The sequence below is a fragment of the Sarcophilus harrisii genome, chromosome 4 (genome assembly GCF_902635505.1).
Source record: "Sarcophilus harrisii chromosome 4, mSarHar1.11, whole genome shotgun sequence".
NCBI classification, from domain to species: Eukaryota; Metazoa; Chordata; class Mammalia; order Dasyuromorphia; family Dasyuridae; genus Sarcophilus; species Sarcophilus harrisii.
Window position 1 is genome coordinate 223491980 of NC_045429.1, and position 14907 is coordinate 223506886.

Sequence of the window (14907 nt, forward strand, 5' to 3'; positions counted from 1 at the left end):
GATATCTGTTACTTTGGTAGTAAAAGTGAAAGTAAAATAAAGATTTTTCTGTGGGGCACTTCAATTCCAAATGTTTAACACTACATACCTTTAGCAACAACAACAGGCTTCACAGCCATTCTGCCAACAAGACATTCTTTCAGCATAGATTCATAATTGACCCAGCGATGTACCTGAAGAGGGAAAGAATCAATATAAATAAAACATAAGAATGCATTTTAAGTGAGAGTACTGTCTAATATAGCCAAGCAACTAAGAATTTCCACCAAATAATTTAAACACTAATTCTATTAAAGAGAATGAATGGAGGGGAAGGAAAGATGAGGAAAAAGAAAAAAGATTTTTATTTGAGAATAATATTTTTCTAGAATAACACTGTCTTCGAAATAATATTTTTATGCAGACTTAAAATTTTATAACAGCCAATTTATATATCAATCAATATATCTATATATAGAGATATATATCAATTTAGCCTTCTGAATTATAGATTTTTTTTTAAAAGATCAAGTCCAACCACTTTACAATTCTCCATAAATGAATCCTTACATTCCAAAATGGGAAACAAATTTGATGTGGATATAGATTTCATCAACAAAACAGAAAAATGTAAGAAAATTAATTCCTAGGATTAAAGTAAAGCTTTTTAATAGAACTGATTAATCAATTAAAGGCTTCCTTTCACTAAAGATAAAATGAAGATCTACAAAACTTAACAAAATACCTTTTCTCTAGTTTTCTCAAGGACTATCCTCCAAGAAAATTCTAATGAGCACATGTATGTGTGACATGCAATTATCTACTTTAACCATCATGATGATAAAACTGAGCATAATCTTTTAAGATAAAATTAAGAGTTCATAGAGATGAAAAATTAGAGGTTTAAGAGCTAAGAATACTACTAAGGTAGTGTTAAAATTAGAAAGAATTAAAAAACTAACAAGCAGATTGGTAGACCCCTTGAGATCTACAACAAAGATAATAACAAAGTAGTTACTCACCTTTAAGTAACACTTAAATAAATGACCCAATATTACAATAAGTAGTTAACCATACTCTAAAGATTGTCTGTTCTGGACTATGTAATCAGCAATTAAGGTGATCTCTATGATAAATTTTGCTTTTATCTTTGTTTGTTTTCACCCTAAGGACTGGCCTCTAGTTCTCTTAAAGATGGTTACATGTCAACCTAGTTTTGATTACTAATTGTATAAACTGAGTACTATTAAACTGTTAAATCCAAAGAGTTACTTATAGAATTACCCTAAAGTTCTGAAGTGCTTTAAAGATGCAAAGAGCTTCATAGAGATATAAGAACATAGAAAAGTATTTATTCTGATGATGAATGAAATTGATGAATAATTTAAACCTTAATAGCCTTTTAGTCAAGTAGAAAGCAGTAGTCTGGCAAATGAAGACGTGATTTGAATTGTAGTGATTACATTATTATAATAGCAGTTGCTCCTGCAAAACAACTAGATTGAGCTTCCTCAATCTAGTAGGGTTCAAAGATACAAACATCTTACAGTGTTAGGGTATAAGACTATTTTGTTGTGCGTTACCATTTCTAGATTATTCTACAGCATTCTGTCTGTAGAAAGTATGAGCAATATGTCTTCTGTTTTCTTTCTTTTTTTTTTTTTTGCTGAGGGAATTGGGGTTAAGTGACTTACCCAGGGTCACACAGCTAGGAAGTGTTAAATGTCTGAGGCCAGATTTGAACTGAGATCCTCCTGACTTCAGGAGTCATGTCTTAAAAGTGTACAGTAAGAGGCTCAAAGATGAACAAGAAACAAAGTAAGCTATCCATACAAATCCTTCAAGTTCTCAGCAATGTTTCCCCAAACTTCTTACTTGGTTGCCTCCCTAGCTATCAACAAGTCAAATGCCACCTGGAAACATTCCTAATAAGCCCATAAGAGTTTTTCTCAAGAGAATGGTATCAAGATTAATGTGCAGCTGTGGTTTCTCTTCAGTCCAAGAAGGATATTAATAATTCCCAGACCCAGAATTTGTCAGAGATCAAAAGGGGTCCTGCCAGCCAGTCAATAAACAACATCCTCTAGCTGTAATGAAATTTCTAAATGAAAAATAGTCTTAGTTATCCAAATATATAACAAATTAAAAAACAAAAAAGGGTAAAACCAGAAAATTCTATGCCCACAATTATAAAGATTTCTCTCTCTAAATTTAAGTGTTTTTCTAAAAAAGGGTCAAAGTCAGCAAGATGTCACTAAAGATCAACCACTACCAAAACAGTAATTAGATTAATTACATAAAGCCAGGATATATTTGGTTGACTGGCTCCAAAGAAACTAGCAAAATATAAATCCTAATTATAATAGCAAAAGAATTGGAGGAAAAGCAGATAAACTAAAACCAAAAAAAAAGGAAAAACCTGCAAAAGCCTTTAAAAATTAACTCAGCTATCTCTTTTCAGCTATCAAGAAAGCACTATAACAAAGATTAATCACTACTACCACAAAATATAAGAAAAGCAACTTTCCATAAAAAATGTATTTTCATCCAAGAACTGGACCACAGGATTTAATAGTAGAAGAGATGATAGGGAATCATTAAGTTTCAAAAAGCCATTTCATCATACTGATATTAACTGACCTCAAGACCTTAAAACAGCCTGATTTATTTTTCAATGCATACATCTCTCTCCCAGGGTTATTCTTTGCTCTCTATGTGGACTAGTCAAAATATTTTGCAAAGGAGTAATTTAATTATTTTTTGAAGTAATCAGACAGAATTCTATTTCTCTCAAAAATACTTTTAAATTTTCTACTAGGTATCCAGCCTCACTGACTCCAATCTTCTTCAATCAAAATATTCCATTACTTTTAGTATCTTACCTGATCAAAAAGGTCTGTGCCATCTGAGCCTGCTGCTCTCATCAGTTCATCCTCTCCACCTGGGTGATATTCCATATATGGACTAACATTATAAACAAGTCCTGCATTAACACGAAAAGAAATATCATAAATCAACTGCTTTAAAAGCTAATAAAATAAGATATTTTGAAAATACAGAATTTATCATTTTGATAACTTTAATAGAGTATTTGATGAAAAATGTCTACTTCTAGTTTTCTAATAAGTGTATTGATTCCAATATTTGAAAGCATTTGAAAGAGAAAGGAACAAAGAGCAATATAATATATTACTACTCGCTCTTCACCTTTTGCCATCTTGCTAAGGCTAGTAACAAGAACTAAACTCTCTCCCTTAATTGTATGACAGCACTGCAACTACAAGGTTCTGTCCTCAGTCTTTTTTCTTTCTCTCTCTACACTTCCACTAACTTGACAGCTAAAATTGTGGAAGCTGTGAAGTTACTGATGACTCTTATCTATAGGTCCAGTCCTAGTATCTCCTCTGAAATGTAGTATCATATCACCAATTTCTACTGGATATTTCAAATTGGATATTAATTCAATATGGCCAAAACTTATCTCATTAGCTTTCTCTCTAAATCCTATCCTTTTCCAATTTTCTCTTTTCCTATGTAATCTTGACATTATCTTTGAGTTCTTATTCTCCTTTACTGTATATATTCAATCAGTAGCTAAACTTTAGTTTTTTCCATCATTCCTTAAATCCAACCATTTTTTCCTACTCACACACTTTACTTCAAGTCCTCAAAATCTCTTGCCTAGATTACTGCACTATCTTCCTAATTGGTTTTCCTGTCTCAGGTCTTTATATCAATTCTCTTTATGTTGTATATAAGTATTTATGTATTCTTTTTCTTTCCCATCAGAAGCAAGCTCCTTGTGAGAAGTGATTGTTTGATTCTTTGTACTTGTATTCTGAGACTAACAAGATGCCTTAGGCCCAAAATAGATGCTTAATTTTTATTAATTAACAAATATAATTAAATTATTGGTTTCATTGGTATTACAAGGTATACTAACAGTGCAATGGGAAGAACAAGTTATTTACCAAAACAAGCATGAACCCCATTTCTCATAGAGGAACAAAGTCCTTCAGCACATCAGCAGCATTAAGCAAGAGGTTTACCTCATACCACTACCTCTTCCTTTCCACGAAAATTTCACTGAATTTGATTATCTATATTCAAACTATTTCTTTCTCCTCAAAGAGAAATAAACTAACTCACTGCCATGTAATCACGACAAAGAAACTTGGCCCTAGGACAAAGTCAAAAAAAAAAAAGCATCTCTCTCTCTCTCTCTCTCTCTCTCCTCCTTAGGATGATGAGACGGGAGAACTCTTGAGTCTCCTAACTAACCTAACCCATGTTGATGTACAGCATTGTATACACTGTCAAATATGATGATTGTTATATGGTTAATTTTGTTAAAACTGTTTTACTTAATTATAAGGGAAGGCTCGAAGGTAGGCATTATGGACACTTTAAAAAATATATATTATGTTTGATATGACTCTCTACTTTGTTCAATTAATTAATCATTTCTAAACTAGTTCTTTAATAAAACTCCAACTCCAATGCCTCATGGCAGAATGGAGGTGATCATAACTAATCAAAAGCTATGATTAAACATATATATTCTTAGCAAATGGTAACAAATTGTTAAGACTTCAAATTCAAATACAAGCTTCGTGCTAGTCCACATGTCTTTTGCCTACCTAAGTTGAGAAGAATTATCAGCAGTTTAGTTAAAGGTAAATGAATTTTTCAAGCATAGTAATCCTTTAAAATTGTCATCTAAGTCACGAATTATGTCTTCTCCATGAAAGAAACATCAAATAGGTTATATTGTACCCTGTTAATAATAGGGTATGATGGAGAGAAAGCAAAAATTGACATCAAAATTTTTAAATATAAATGGATTAAAATCCTCCAAAAGAGCTGCAAAATGGATTAGAAAACAGAAGTATACCAATAAGCCATATATAGGGCAATAGGTCTAAAGATTAACTCAGCTTAAAATGAGATGTTTCCAAAATAAAATGTGTGGTCATGATTTTCACATAAGGCCATGGTTTAAAAAAAAAAAAAAAAAAAAAAAAAGATACCTTCAAAACATACAAAAAGGTAACCAACAATATTTTTAAAGTCACCAGATATGGAAATGATATTAATTATATATACATATATGTGTGTGTGAGTGAGAGTATATATATACATAACATATGTATATGTATATATGTAACAAATGACATACTATGTAAACATTTAGGAACACTACCTGGAATCCAAAAAAATTTAATTTAATTTAATTTAAAAACCCTGACTCTAACTTCACAAATATATCATAACGATAAACAAGAAGGAAATTGCAGACATGAAAAAATGGTGAAAAAAAGGATGTGATAGGACTATGGAGTGTAGTGAATGGACACCTTACAGACTATACTTATTTGGGACATTTACACTGACATTACACATGATTCTTTACCTTCTTGGTTTTCCTTCTCTAGTTTAAAAGATGCCATTTTAGGTACTTTATTCAATTAGTGCAATTTCACACACATTGGAGCTCTAACACTGCAGCTCAGAGATTCAGGGTAAAGTGGGTTTGACTCAGAGTACTGGGTTTAGTGCAATTGTTCTTCCTATTTTAGTTTTCTTTACTACTCCTGACTCTTCACAAGTTATTTCTCTAGGCATATTATATATTACTGTTTTTCATGTTCTTGAGTTGGTCCAGCCAAACTGATCTCCATTCCTCAAACATGATATTCCACCTCTGATTCTTATGTCTTTGAACAGGTTAAGTTGCTCTCCAGATCTAAAGTATATTTTCTTCTCAGATCCAATTCTTAGTCTCCCTCAAAAGTTCAACTCAAATACTACTTTCAACCTAAGTCTTTCCCAATTCCCATCCCAGCTGCTAATTCTTTCCCCAATCAGTGCCTTGTATTTGTTTTGTAATTATCCATTTCCTTATGGTATATGCTATTTCCCTTAATAGAAGGTAAACTCCGTGAAAGTAAGGACTGTTTTGTTTTCTCGTATCCCCAGATTTTAAAGTAGAAGTTGGTACATGGTATGTGCATAGGTTTGCTGCTTAATTATTATTCACGTATTCAGTGCTACATTGTTAAGAGACTAAATACAAACAACAGTTCCAATTGTCCCATTAATAAACATAATGTTATATAAAACAAGAAAGAAGAATGGAAGGAAATAAACATTTAAAGGGTATATACTACATACCAAGCACTGTGCTAGGTGCTTTACAAATGTAATCTTATTACCACAACTTTGGGAGGAACATGCTATAATTATTCCCATTTTACAGGTAAGGAAATTGAGATGAACGGAGGTTAAGAACTTATCTAGGGTCACAGAACTAGTAAGCATCTAAAGCTGTATCTGAACTTAGTTCTTCCTGATTCCAAGCCCAGTTTTCAATCCACTGTGCCACCTCAGTGTCAGAAAATGCAACTGAAATGACAAGTAGTAAGAGAAACATGAGAGTACATAGGTCAGTCATGCTTTAACATGGCTAGGCTTCTGATCCCCTAAATTACTTTTCTATTTTTCTTCCCCTATTGTACCTACTTTGTCTCCCTCATTCCTTTTCAACTATCTTTTGGGTGTTGTCTTCCCTTATTAGAATGTTCAACTCAAGGCTAAATAAATTTTGTCAAAAATTTATCCTAATGAATTGATCAGCACCATTAAAACAAAACCCTATGTCTATGTGAGATACATTTCAAAGGACAATATGTGCTCTTTATCTGAGATAAAAATAAGAGCAAAATGGCTTAAAGCTTTTTAAATGATATAGTTAATTCACACTGTCTACATTGCAAGTTATGTGACCATTTTGCCATCTTGTGTTCAGCAAAAGAATTACATAATATTTTAAAGAATTTTAACCTCTAGACTCAAATAAAATGTACATTCAAATTGCACTAACTCTGAATTAACTAGGAAAGAGGTAATAAGGGAATCAAATTAAATTATCATAATGTCTGAATTACAGAATGTTTTCAAAATAAATGCAGCTTTACTAGTATTTTAAAGTACAAATTAACAGTAAGTAAAGTAATAAAACACTGTCTACTAGATCTATGGAAGGCATGCTTAATTTTAATTCAATCTCATATATTCATTTTAGTGTTTACTACATTCCAAGTATTCTACAAGCAACTATTGAGGCTATTTAAAAATCCATTATCATTCTGCTTGTGTACATTTTATAAATAAGGAAAAGATACAGTAGAAATTTCTAGACTGAATCAGAAGACAACAGGCTTGTACTTCAATACTAAGACTTACTATGTGAAAATGAGTCTCAGTCTGTTTCCTCATCTCTAAAATGATGATATAATATATAGTATAATATATTATAATAATATAATAGTAAACATACAAATACTTCTAAGGTTTTCAAAGAACTTTATACACATCACATTATTTGATCCTTAACAACTCTGAAACAGGTACTATTATTTCCTCCTTTACAATGACATAGGTAAGTGACTTGCCCCGAAGTCACACAGCTAAAAAGTATAAAAGTCAGGATTTAAACGTGGGTCTTCCTGACTTCAAAATCAACGTTCTGTCTACATATGCCACCCAGCTATCGTGTACTACCTGGCTCAGGATTTCAGTGAGTAAGGCACTTTGTAAATCTTAAAGAGTGTCTCATAAGTCTTAGTTCAGCTTTAAGCTATTAAAGTTCTAAAATGAATTAAGACCTTTAGAACACCCTCTTAAAAAGTGAGTTATCATTGCTTTCACCTAGTTTAGCATATGGCAAGAGAAGGCATTATACCACTCTCCAAAAAAGAGAATTAATCACAGGTTCCTCTTCTCCACAGATGGATGATTGTATAACGTCTAAGATATAAATCCAAAAGGGAACAGTCTGCAATATCCCATCCTAAAAAAAAGTTTCATTTCTTCACTTTACCAGCACCAACATGCCTAACAGCTTTTAGCTAAAGGTCTTACTTGACTCTTAGTGGTGTTGAACTGTAACTTTTACTGACCAATTTTTAACTACTCTTCATTGTTTTAAGTTTTTGTTACAAATTCACTTATTTGATTTTTTCTTTTAAAAATTATTTTAAAAGAGGAACAGGAAGCAGCAATATCACAACAAAACCATTCTTCCTCTTGTGTAATTCTTGTCAGTACTCCTTACAAACAAAAGCCTATCTCACAAGCTGTGAGTACCAATACAGCATTTGGAATATTATTTTTTATTCCGTGCTCTCAAACTGACCTACTTGTGCAGTAATGAAAAAAGCTTCATATGAACTCAAGACCATAGTTCCAATCTTGGCTTTGCTGCTTTCAGGCGACCTTAGGCAAGCCAATTAGCCCTTTAGGGGGGCTTCAGCTTCTTTATCTATAGGATTAATTTATTGGACAAGATGATCTTTACAATCCCTTTCCAGCTCTAAATCTATGATCCTATGAACATGAAGGAAACAGGAAAACCACAAAGAGTAAGCGTCTAATGAATATTGAATGAACATAAGAAATTTCACGAAGTTTTTTTGAACACCAGCAGCTAACAGAATATTTTCAAACTCTCAAATACTTCAACAAGGTGAAGAAGAATCCATCAAAGGGCACTTTTGAGGTAAAGAGCACTGACAGCTAAAAGCTGTTAACAGGCATGTAGTGCTGTTTAATTGGACAATTCTGAACAAAAAGATCAGCTTCTATGCCTCAGTAGAAGCTTTTTCCTGATTGTAAATTTAATTTCCCTATTTGCCCCTTTGTCCAATTCTCTACTGAATACTCAAACACCTGCCCAGAAACCTTATCCACTGATATTCATATTGACTGATTATACCAACAATCCTTTAATATAATTTTCTTCTGAATGTCTCTGCAAATGACTTGGACCCAAGGCCGACTCAAACTTACATCTAAATTCAAATTTATCACTTAAAAGAAAATAATTATTCTTTGCACATAGCTGACAAATTGACCTTCCCCTCCTCGATTGAGCTAAATTAAGTCAGAATGGAAGCTCATAAATGAATTCCCCTATTATGGAGAACTATAATGCTTTGTTTCACTTCAGTCTAGATGAATTAGTAAAACAGAAATGAGTCATATAATCCCAAATCCATAAAAGTATGTGTAGTTGTCCTTTTTCTGTCCTTAAGGGTCTTTCTGTACATTATTACTAAGAATTAAAAATCCCCTCATCGTTAGGAAATTAAATGCAAAAAATTCCACTTTCTAATATTTCTTTGACATCATTTAATGATGTATTTGTAAGCATTTAATGGATACTTTTAAAGTGACTTTATAAAAGATCTAACTTTTAAAAATAAATTCCCTCTATGTCCAAGATTTCTGATCCTTCTATTATACAACCTTCTTGCAAAGCAACTATGATCAAGATAAGGTCGAACTGACATAAAAATGGCAATAACAACAAAAAAAAAAAGTGTTAACTTAAAAACAACCTGATGCATAAATATTATATAGGATATCTCCAAAGATTTTAGTGCAGTTTAAGCTTGAATAAGCTATACTAATACTTGTGGGATACCCCATATAAATACGTGTGTTATACCTATACTGTGACGTCATCTTCAGTATGGGGAATTCTTATCAAGTTACGTCTAAACACTAATTAGGTATTTATTAAGTAACAGGCACTGTAGTAAGTTTGGGGATACAAAGAAAGCAAAAAACAAAGCCCTTGCCTTCAAGGAAATTAAATTCTAGTAATGGTGACAACATTTAAACAACTAAGTAAATACAAGATATATTTGAGAGAATTAGTATCTAGGTTACCAGAAAAAGTCCCCTGAAATAGATGGCATTTGAACTGAATATTGAAGTTCAGGGAAACTAAAGGCAGCAGGAATGGAAGGCAGCAAAACATTTCAGCTGTGGGGAAAAGCTAGTGCAAAGACAGATGAGAAATGGAAAAAGTCATGTTTGAGGAACAAATAGGTAAGTGATACTGATATGGTCTAAAGGATGAGCCTTGGAAAATTTTAATTGAAGGTTAAAACTATTTGATTTTTGTATTCTCAGCTTCTAGTACTAGTGCTAGCAACATAGATAATTAATAAAAAGCTTGAGGGTTTGCTTGGATCACTAAGCAAGCTAACATCATTTAATAACCAGACCTTCTGGGTTTATCTTGATCCTTATTTAAGATCAAAATAAAAGAGATCATTTTCCTTTCTCCATCCCTTAAACCTGCACTTACCCTCAATAATACTTACCCACACATACTTAAAATAACACATACATAAGAATGTAAAGGGTTAAATGAAACTATTTCTACAATGAAATACCTTGCAAAGTCTATGCAGTACTTTTCTCATCATAATGTGGCTTCCTCTTTAACTAGATATCCACAGAAAGTAATCTTGATTGCTCTAGCCTTGGACAGTTTAATCTAACAGATTACCAGGAACCCTTCAAATTCTGGCAAAGTCATCAAGAAAACATTTCAAATGGATTTCAGGTAAAGATAGAAATAGCTTTATTAAGTTCAATTCTTTTTATAATAAACTTATTCTTCTTTTGGGATAAGAATTCACTATTTGACAAAAACTGCTGGGAAAATTAGAAATTAGTATGGCAGAAAGTAGGCATAGACCTATACCTAACACCATATACCAAAGCAATATCGAAATAGGTTCACGATCTAGACATAAAGAATGATATTATAAACAACTTAGAAGGACATAGAATAGTAGTTTACCTCTCAAGCTCTGTGGAGGAGGAAGGAATTTGTGACCAAAGAAGAACTAGAGATCATTATTGATTATAAAATAGATAATTCTGATTATATTAAGTTAAAAAGTTTTTGAAAAAACAAAACTAATGCAGACAGGATTAGAGAGGAAGCAATAAACTGGAAAAACATTTTTACAACCAAAGAACCTGACTACGGCCTCACTTCCAAAACATATAGAGAAGTGACTCAAATTTATAATTGTTCAAGCTATTCTCCAATTGACAAATGAATGGTCAAAGGATATGAACAGAAAATTTTCAGATGAAAAAATTGAAACTATTTGTAGCCACATGAAAAGGTGCTCCAAATCACTACTGATCAGAGAAATGCAAATTAAGACAACTCTGAGACACTACTACACACCTGTCAGATTGGCTAAGATGACAGCAAAAGATAATGACGAATATTGGAGGGGATATGGGAAGACTGATACATTGTTGGCGGAATTGTGAATGGATCCAACCATTCTGGAGAGCAATTTGGAACTATGCTCAAAAAGTTATCAAACTGTGCACACCCTTTGATCCAACAGTTTTTCTACTGGGATTATATCCCCAAAGAGATCACAAAGAAGGGAAAGGGACCCACATGTGCGAAAATGTTTGTGGCAGCCCTCTTTGTAGTGGCAAGAAACTGGAAACTGAGTGGATGCCCATCACTGGATGGATGCACATAACATTCATATGAATGTTATGGAATATTATTGTTCTGTAAGAAATAACCAGCAGAATGATTTCAGAGAGGCCTGGAGAGACTTACATTAACTGATGCTAAGTGAAATGAGCACAACCAGGAGATCATTATGCACTTCTAACAACAATACTATATGAGGATCAATTCTGATGGACGTGGCTCTCTTCAACATTTGAGATGATTCAAAACAATTCCACTTGTGCAGTGATGAAGAGAGCCATCTACACCCAGAGAGAGACCTGTGAGAACCGAGTGTGGAACACACATAGCATTCTCACTTTCTCTGTTGTTATTTGCTTGCATTTTATTTTCTTTCTCATTTTTCTTTTTCTTCCTTCTTGATCTGATTTTTCTTGTGCAACAAGGTAACTGTATAAATATGTATACATATATTGAATCTAACATGTATTTCAACATATTTAACATGTACTGGATTACCTGCCAGCTAGGGGAAGGGAGGGGAAAGAAAAGGGGAAAATTTGGAACAAAAGGTATGCAAGGGTTGGAAAATTTACCCATGCATATACTTTGCAAATAAAAAGCTTTAATAATAATAAGAAGAAAAACTTATTTTTTCAGAAATTTTGGGATTTTAGGATAGTCCTTAACTTCAGAAATGCTTGCAAAAAATGTGTATGAATCAAAGGAATGTAAGATGTATTATAAGAAGACCTACCTCTGAAATTTAATTTGTATATAACCTTGAGGTAGTCATAATCACTCTTGGCCTACTTCTTCATTAATAAAATTGGGGAGCTGGTTTAGATCTAAGGGCCTTAACAGTTTCAAATGCTATGATCTTAAATAGAAATTTCTATGGATGACAAGCTCTTTTATTCAACTGTATTTTCTATTATAATATGATCTTTGAAATTTTACCGATTTTGGAGTCTTCAATAGCTTGAATCTAATGGCTCCCAACCACTTTCAATATTTGATCATATAAAGCATAAAAGGATCCCAGAAAATCTCATCTCCAGAGCTGTTTAAATCCTGTCCTCAGTGATGAGTGCCTATCCTTGCAAAACTATTAATCATTTTACCAAGAAAAGGTCCTCAAAATTATTTCCAAAATTAGTCTATCACATATTCAGGAAGAGAAACTATTTTTCTAAATAATAAAATTGCTAGATAATCCTTCAAACCCATATGCCAACTTTCTTCTCAAACTGAACTATTTAATTCCATTACTTTGCATAATGATCAAACAGGTTTTAGGCTTTATTACACTACAGGTCACTGCTGTATTATTCAAGCCAACAAATATTTTAATAAGCAAGACATGGACTAAGGGACTGGGAATACAGATGAAAGAATAAACTAGTCCTTGATCTCAGAGGTGCTTACATGTACACAATTAAGCAAAAACAAAGTAAGTCTGAGAACATCTTCATGCTTTAAAATGAATAAAATAAAATATATTAGATTTAAAAGGAAATGAATAATATTAAAATAAAGTTCACAAAATAAACAAACCCAGCTTAAGAACTATTGCTCTATAGCTTAATTATGGCCTCTGACTGTTGCTTGTCCAAAAAAAATTCACCTCCCTACAGTCAATTTAGTAGGTAGTGGGTAATCTGTCCAACATATCTAAAATTAAGATTAAGATGGAGGGCGTGTTCAGGGAAGACCCCAGGGACAGGGCTGCTTTACAAGGCTGATTTCCACCTTTGGTGTCTATCTGATCCACTTATCTCTTATCTGTGGCTCCAGAAGCTGTAACACACACAGCAGCCACACCTAGTTGAAGGTAATCAAGGGGTGTCAAATCCTACAGTGAGTTAGGAGATGTTCATCCCAAAAACTTCCCTTAGTAGAATAAGGCAATCTTTGCCAAGGGCCATTTTTTTCCCCTTCTTATTTTAAAAAAATTCTTTGTTATAAGGAATGTTTCTCTAGAAAAGGAGGGAAGGCAAAGGAATATAGGGAAAACAAAATCTATCAATAAAAACCAACTGTTTTTAAAAAGTGGAGAATTGTGTCCTATTACTAAAATATGTATAATCATCTATAATAATAGAAGCTTAGCCCATGTGTGCAAAAAATATTTGTGGCAGTCTTTTTCGTAGTGGCTATAAACTGTAGATTGAATGGATGCCCATCAATTGGAGAATGGTTGGGTAAACTGTGGTATATGAATGTTATGGAATATTATTGTTCTGTAAGAAATGACCAGCAGAATGAATACAGAGAGGCTTGGAGAGACTTACATGAACTGATGCTAAGTGAAATGAGCAGAACCAGGAGATCATTATACCCTTCAACAACACCACTATATGAGGATCAATTCTTATGGAAATGGCTATTTTCAACAATGAGAGGATCCAAATCAGTTCCAATGATCGGTAATGAACAGAACCAGCTACACCCAGAAAAAGAACACTGGGAAATGAGCATTTCCATTCTTTCTGTTAGTGTGCTTGCATTTTTGTTTTTTCTTCTCAGGTTATTTTTACCTTCTTTCTAAATCCAATTTTTCTTGTGCAGCAAGATAACTGTATAAATATATATATATATTTTGTATTTAATATATGATTTAACATATTTAACATGTATGGAACTACCATGGGAAGGGGGTGGAGGGAAGGAGAAAAGTTGAAAAAGAAGTTTTTGCAAGGGTCAGTATTGAAAAATTACCCATGCATATGTTTTATATATAAAAAGCTATAATAAAAAAATGTAAATAATAATAATAGAAGCTTAGTCTTTAAAGTGTAACAACCAGCATTAACCAATGAGTGAATTTTCACTTCAATTCTGACTAAACCATTAATACCATCTGTGGGACTCTCTTTGTCTTACTGGATTTTATATAGCACAATCTACCGATGAAGAAAGTTAACCTTTTTGGAAACCATTTTTAATCAAGATCTATTATTTCTAGGGAACTCAGCCAAATTTATAAAAAAGAAAAGCCATGCTCCCAATTGATAAATGATCAAAAGATATTATGCACATCCTTAGACCTAAGAATACCACTACTAGACAAAAACACCAAAAGAGATTTTTTTAAAAAGGATAAAACACCTATATGTACAAAAATATTTGTAGCAGCTCTCAGGGCATAAAAGTGAAAATTGAGAAGATGCTCATTAATTGGCCTCAATAAAGTGTGGTATGTGATTGTCATGGAATATTATTGTTCATGGGAAATGAACTGTATATAAAATAACAGCAATGTTCTGGGATGACCAGTTGTAAATGGCTTTATTATTCTCAGCAATACAATGATCCATGACTACTCTGAATATCTTAGGATGAAAAATCTTATTCATACCCAGAGAAGAAACTGATTGTGTCTGAATACAGATTGAAATATATTCATGTTCTCCTTCCCTCTTCTCTCTCCCTGCTACCCTTAATTTTCCTGAGTGTTTTTTTTTTTTTTAATTAGGGTGGGAGATAACCATTTAAATGTAAGTGGGGGAAAATATTAAACAAACAAATAAATATTTACTGCTTCTAAGACAATTTAGGGCATTTTACCCTAAAATCAAAGTTCTTTTACATACAATCTTTGTTCATATTTCCTGTCT

General features: G+C 32.7%; 1 protein-coding gene across 2 annotated transcripts in view; it reads right to left on the reverse strand.

The window, feature by feature from the left end:
* LOC100934103 (cytochrome b5 reductase 4) overlaps window positions 1-14907 on the reverse strand; it is an 84848-nt gene that overhangs the window by 60951 nt on the left and 8990 nt on the right. For both annotated transcript variants that reach the window (XM_031964561.1, XM_031964562.1), the window contains exons 3-4: window positions 2862-2962; window positions 89-173 (exon numbers count right to left, since the gene is read on the reverse strand). In XM_031964561.1, the coding sequence (XP_031820421.1) occupies window positions 89-173; window positions 2862-2962 (186 nt within the window). The remainder of the gene's footprint in view (window positions 1-88; window positions 174-2861; window positions 2963-14907) is intronic.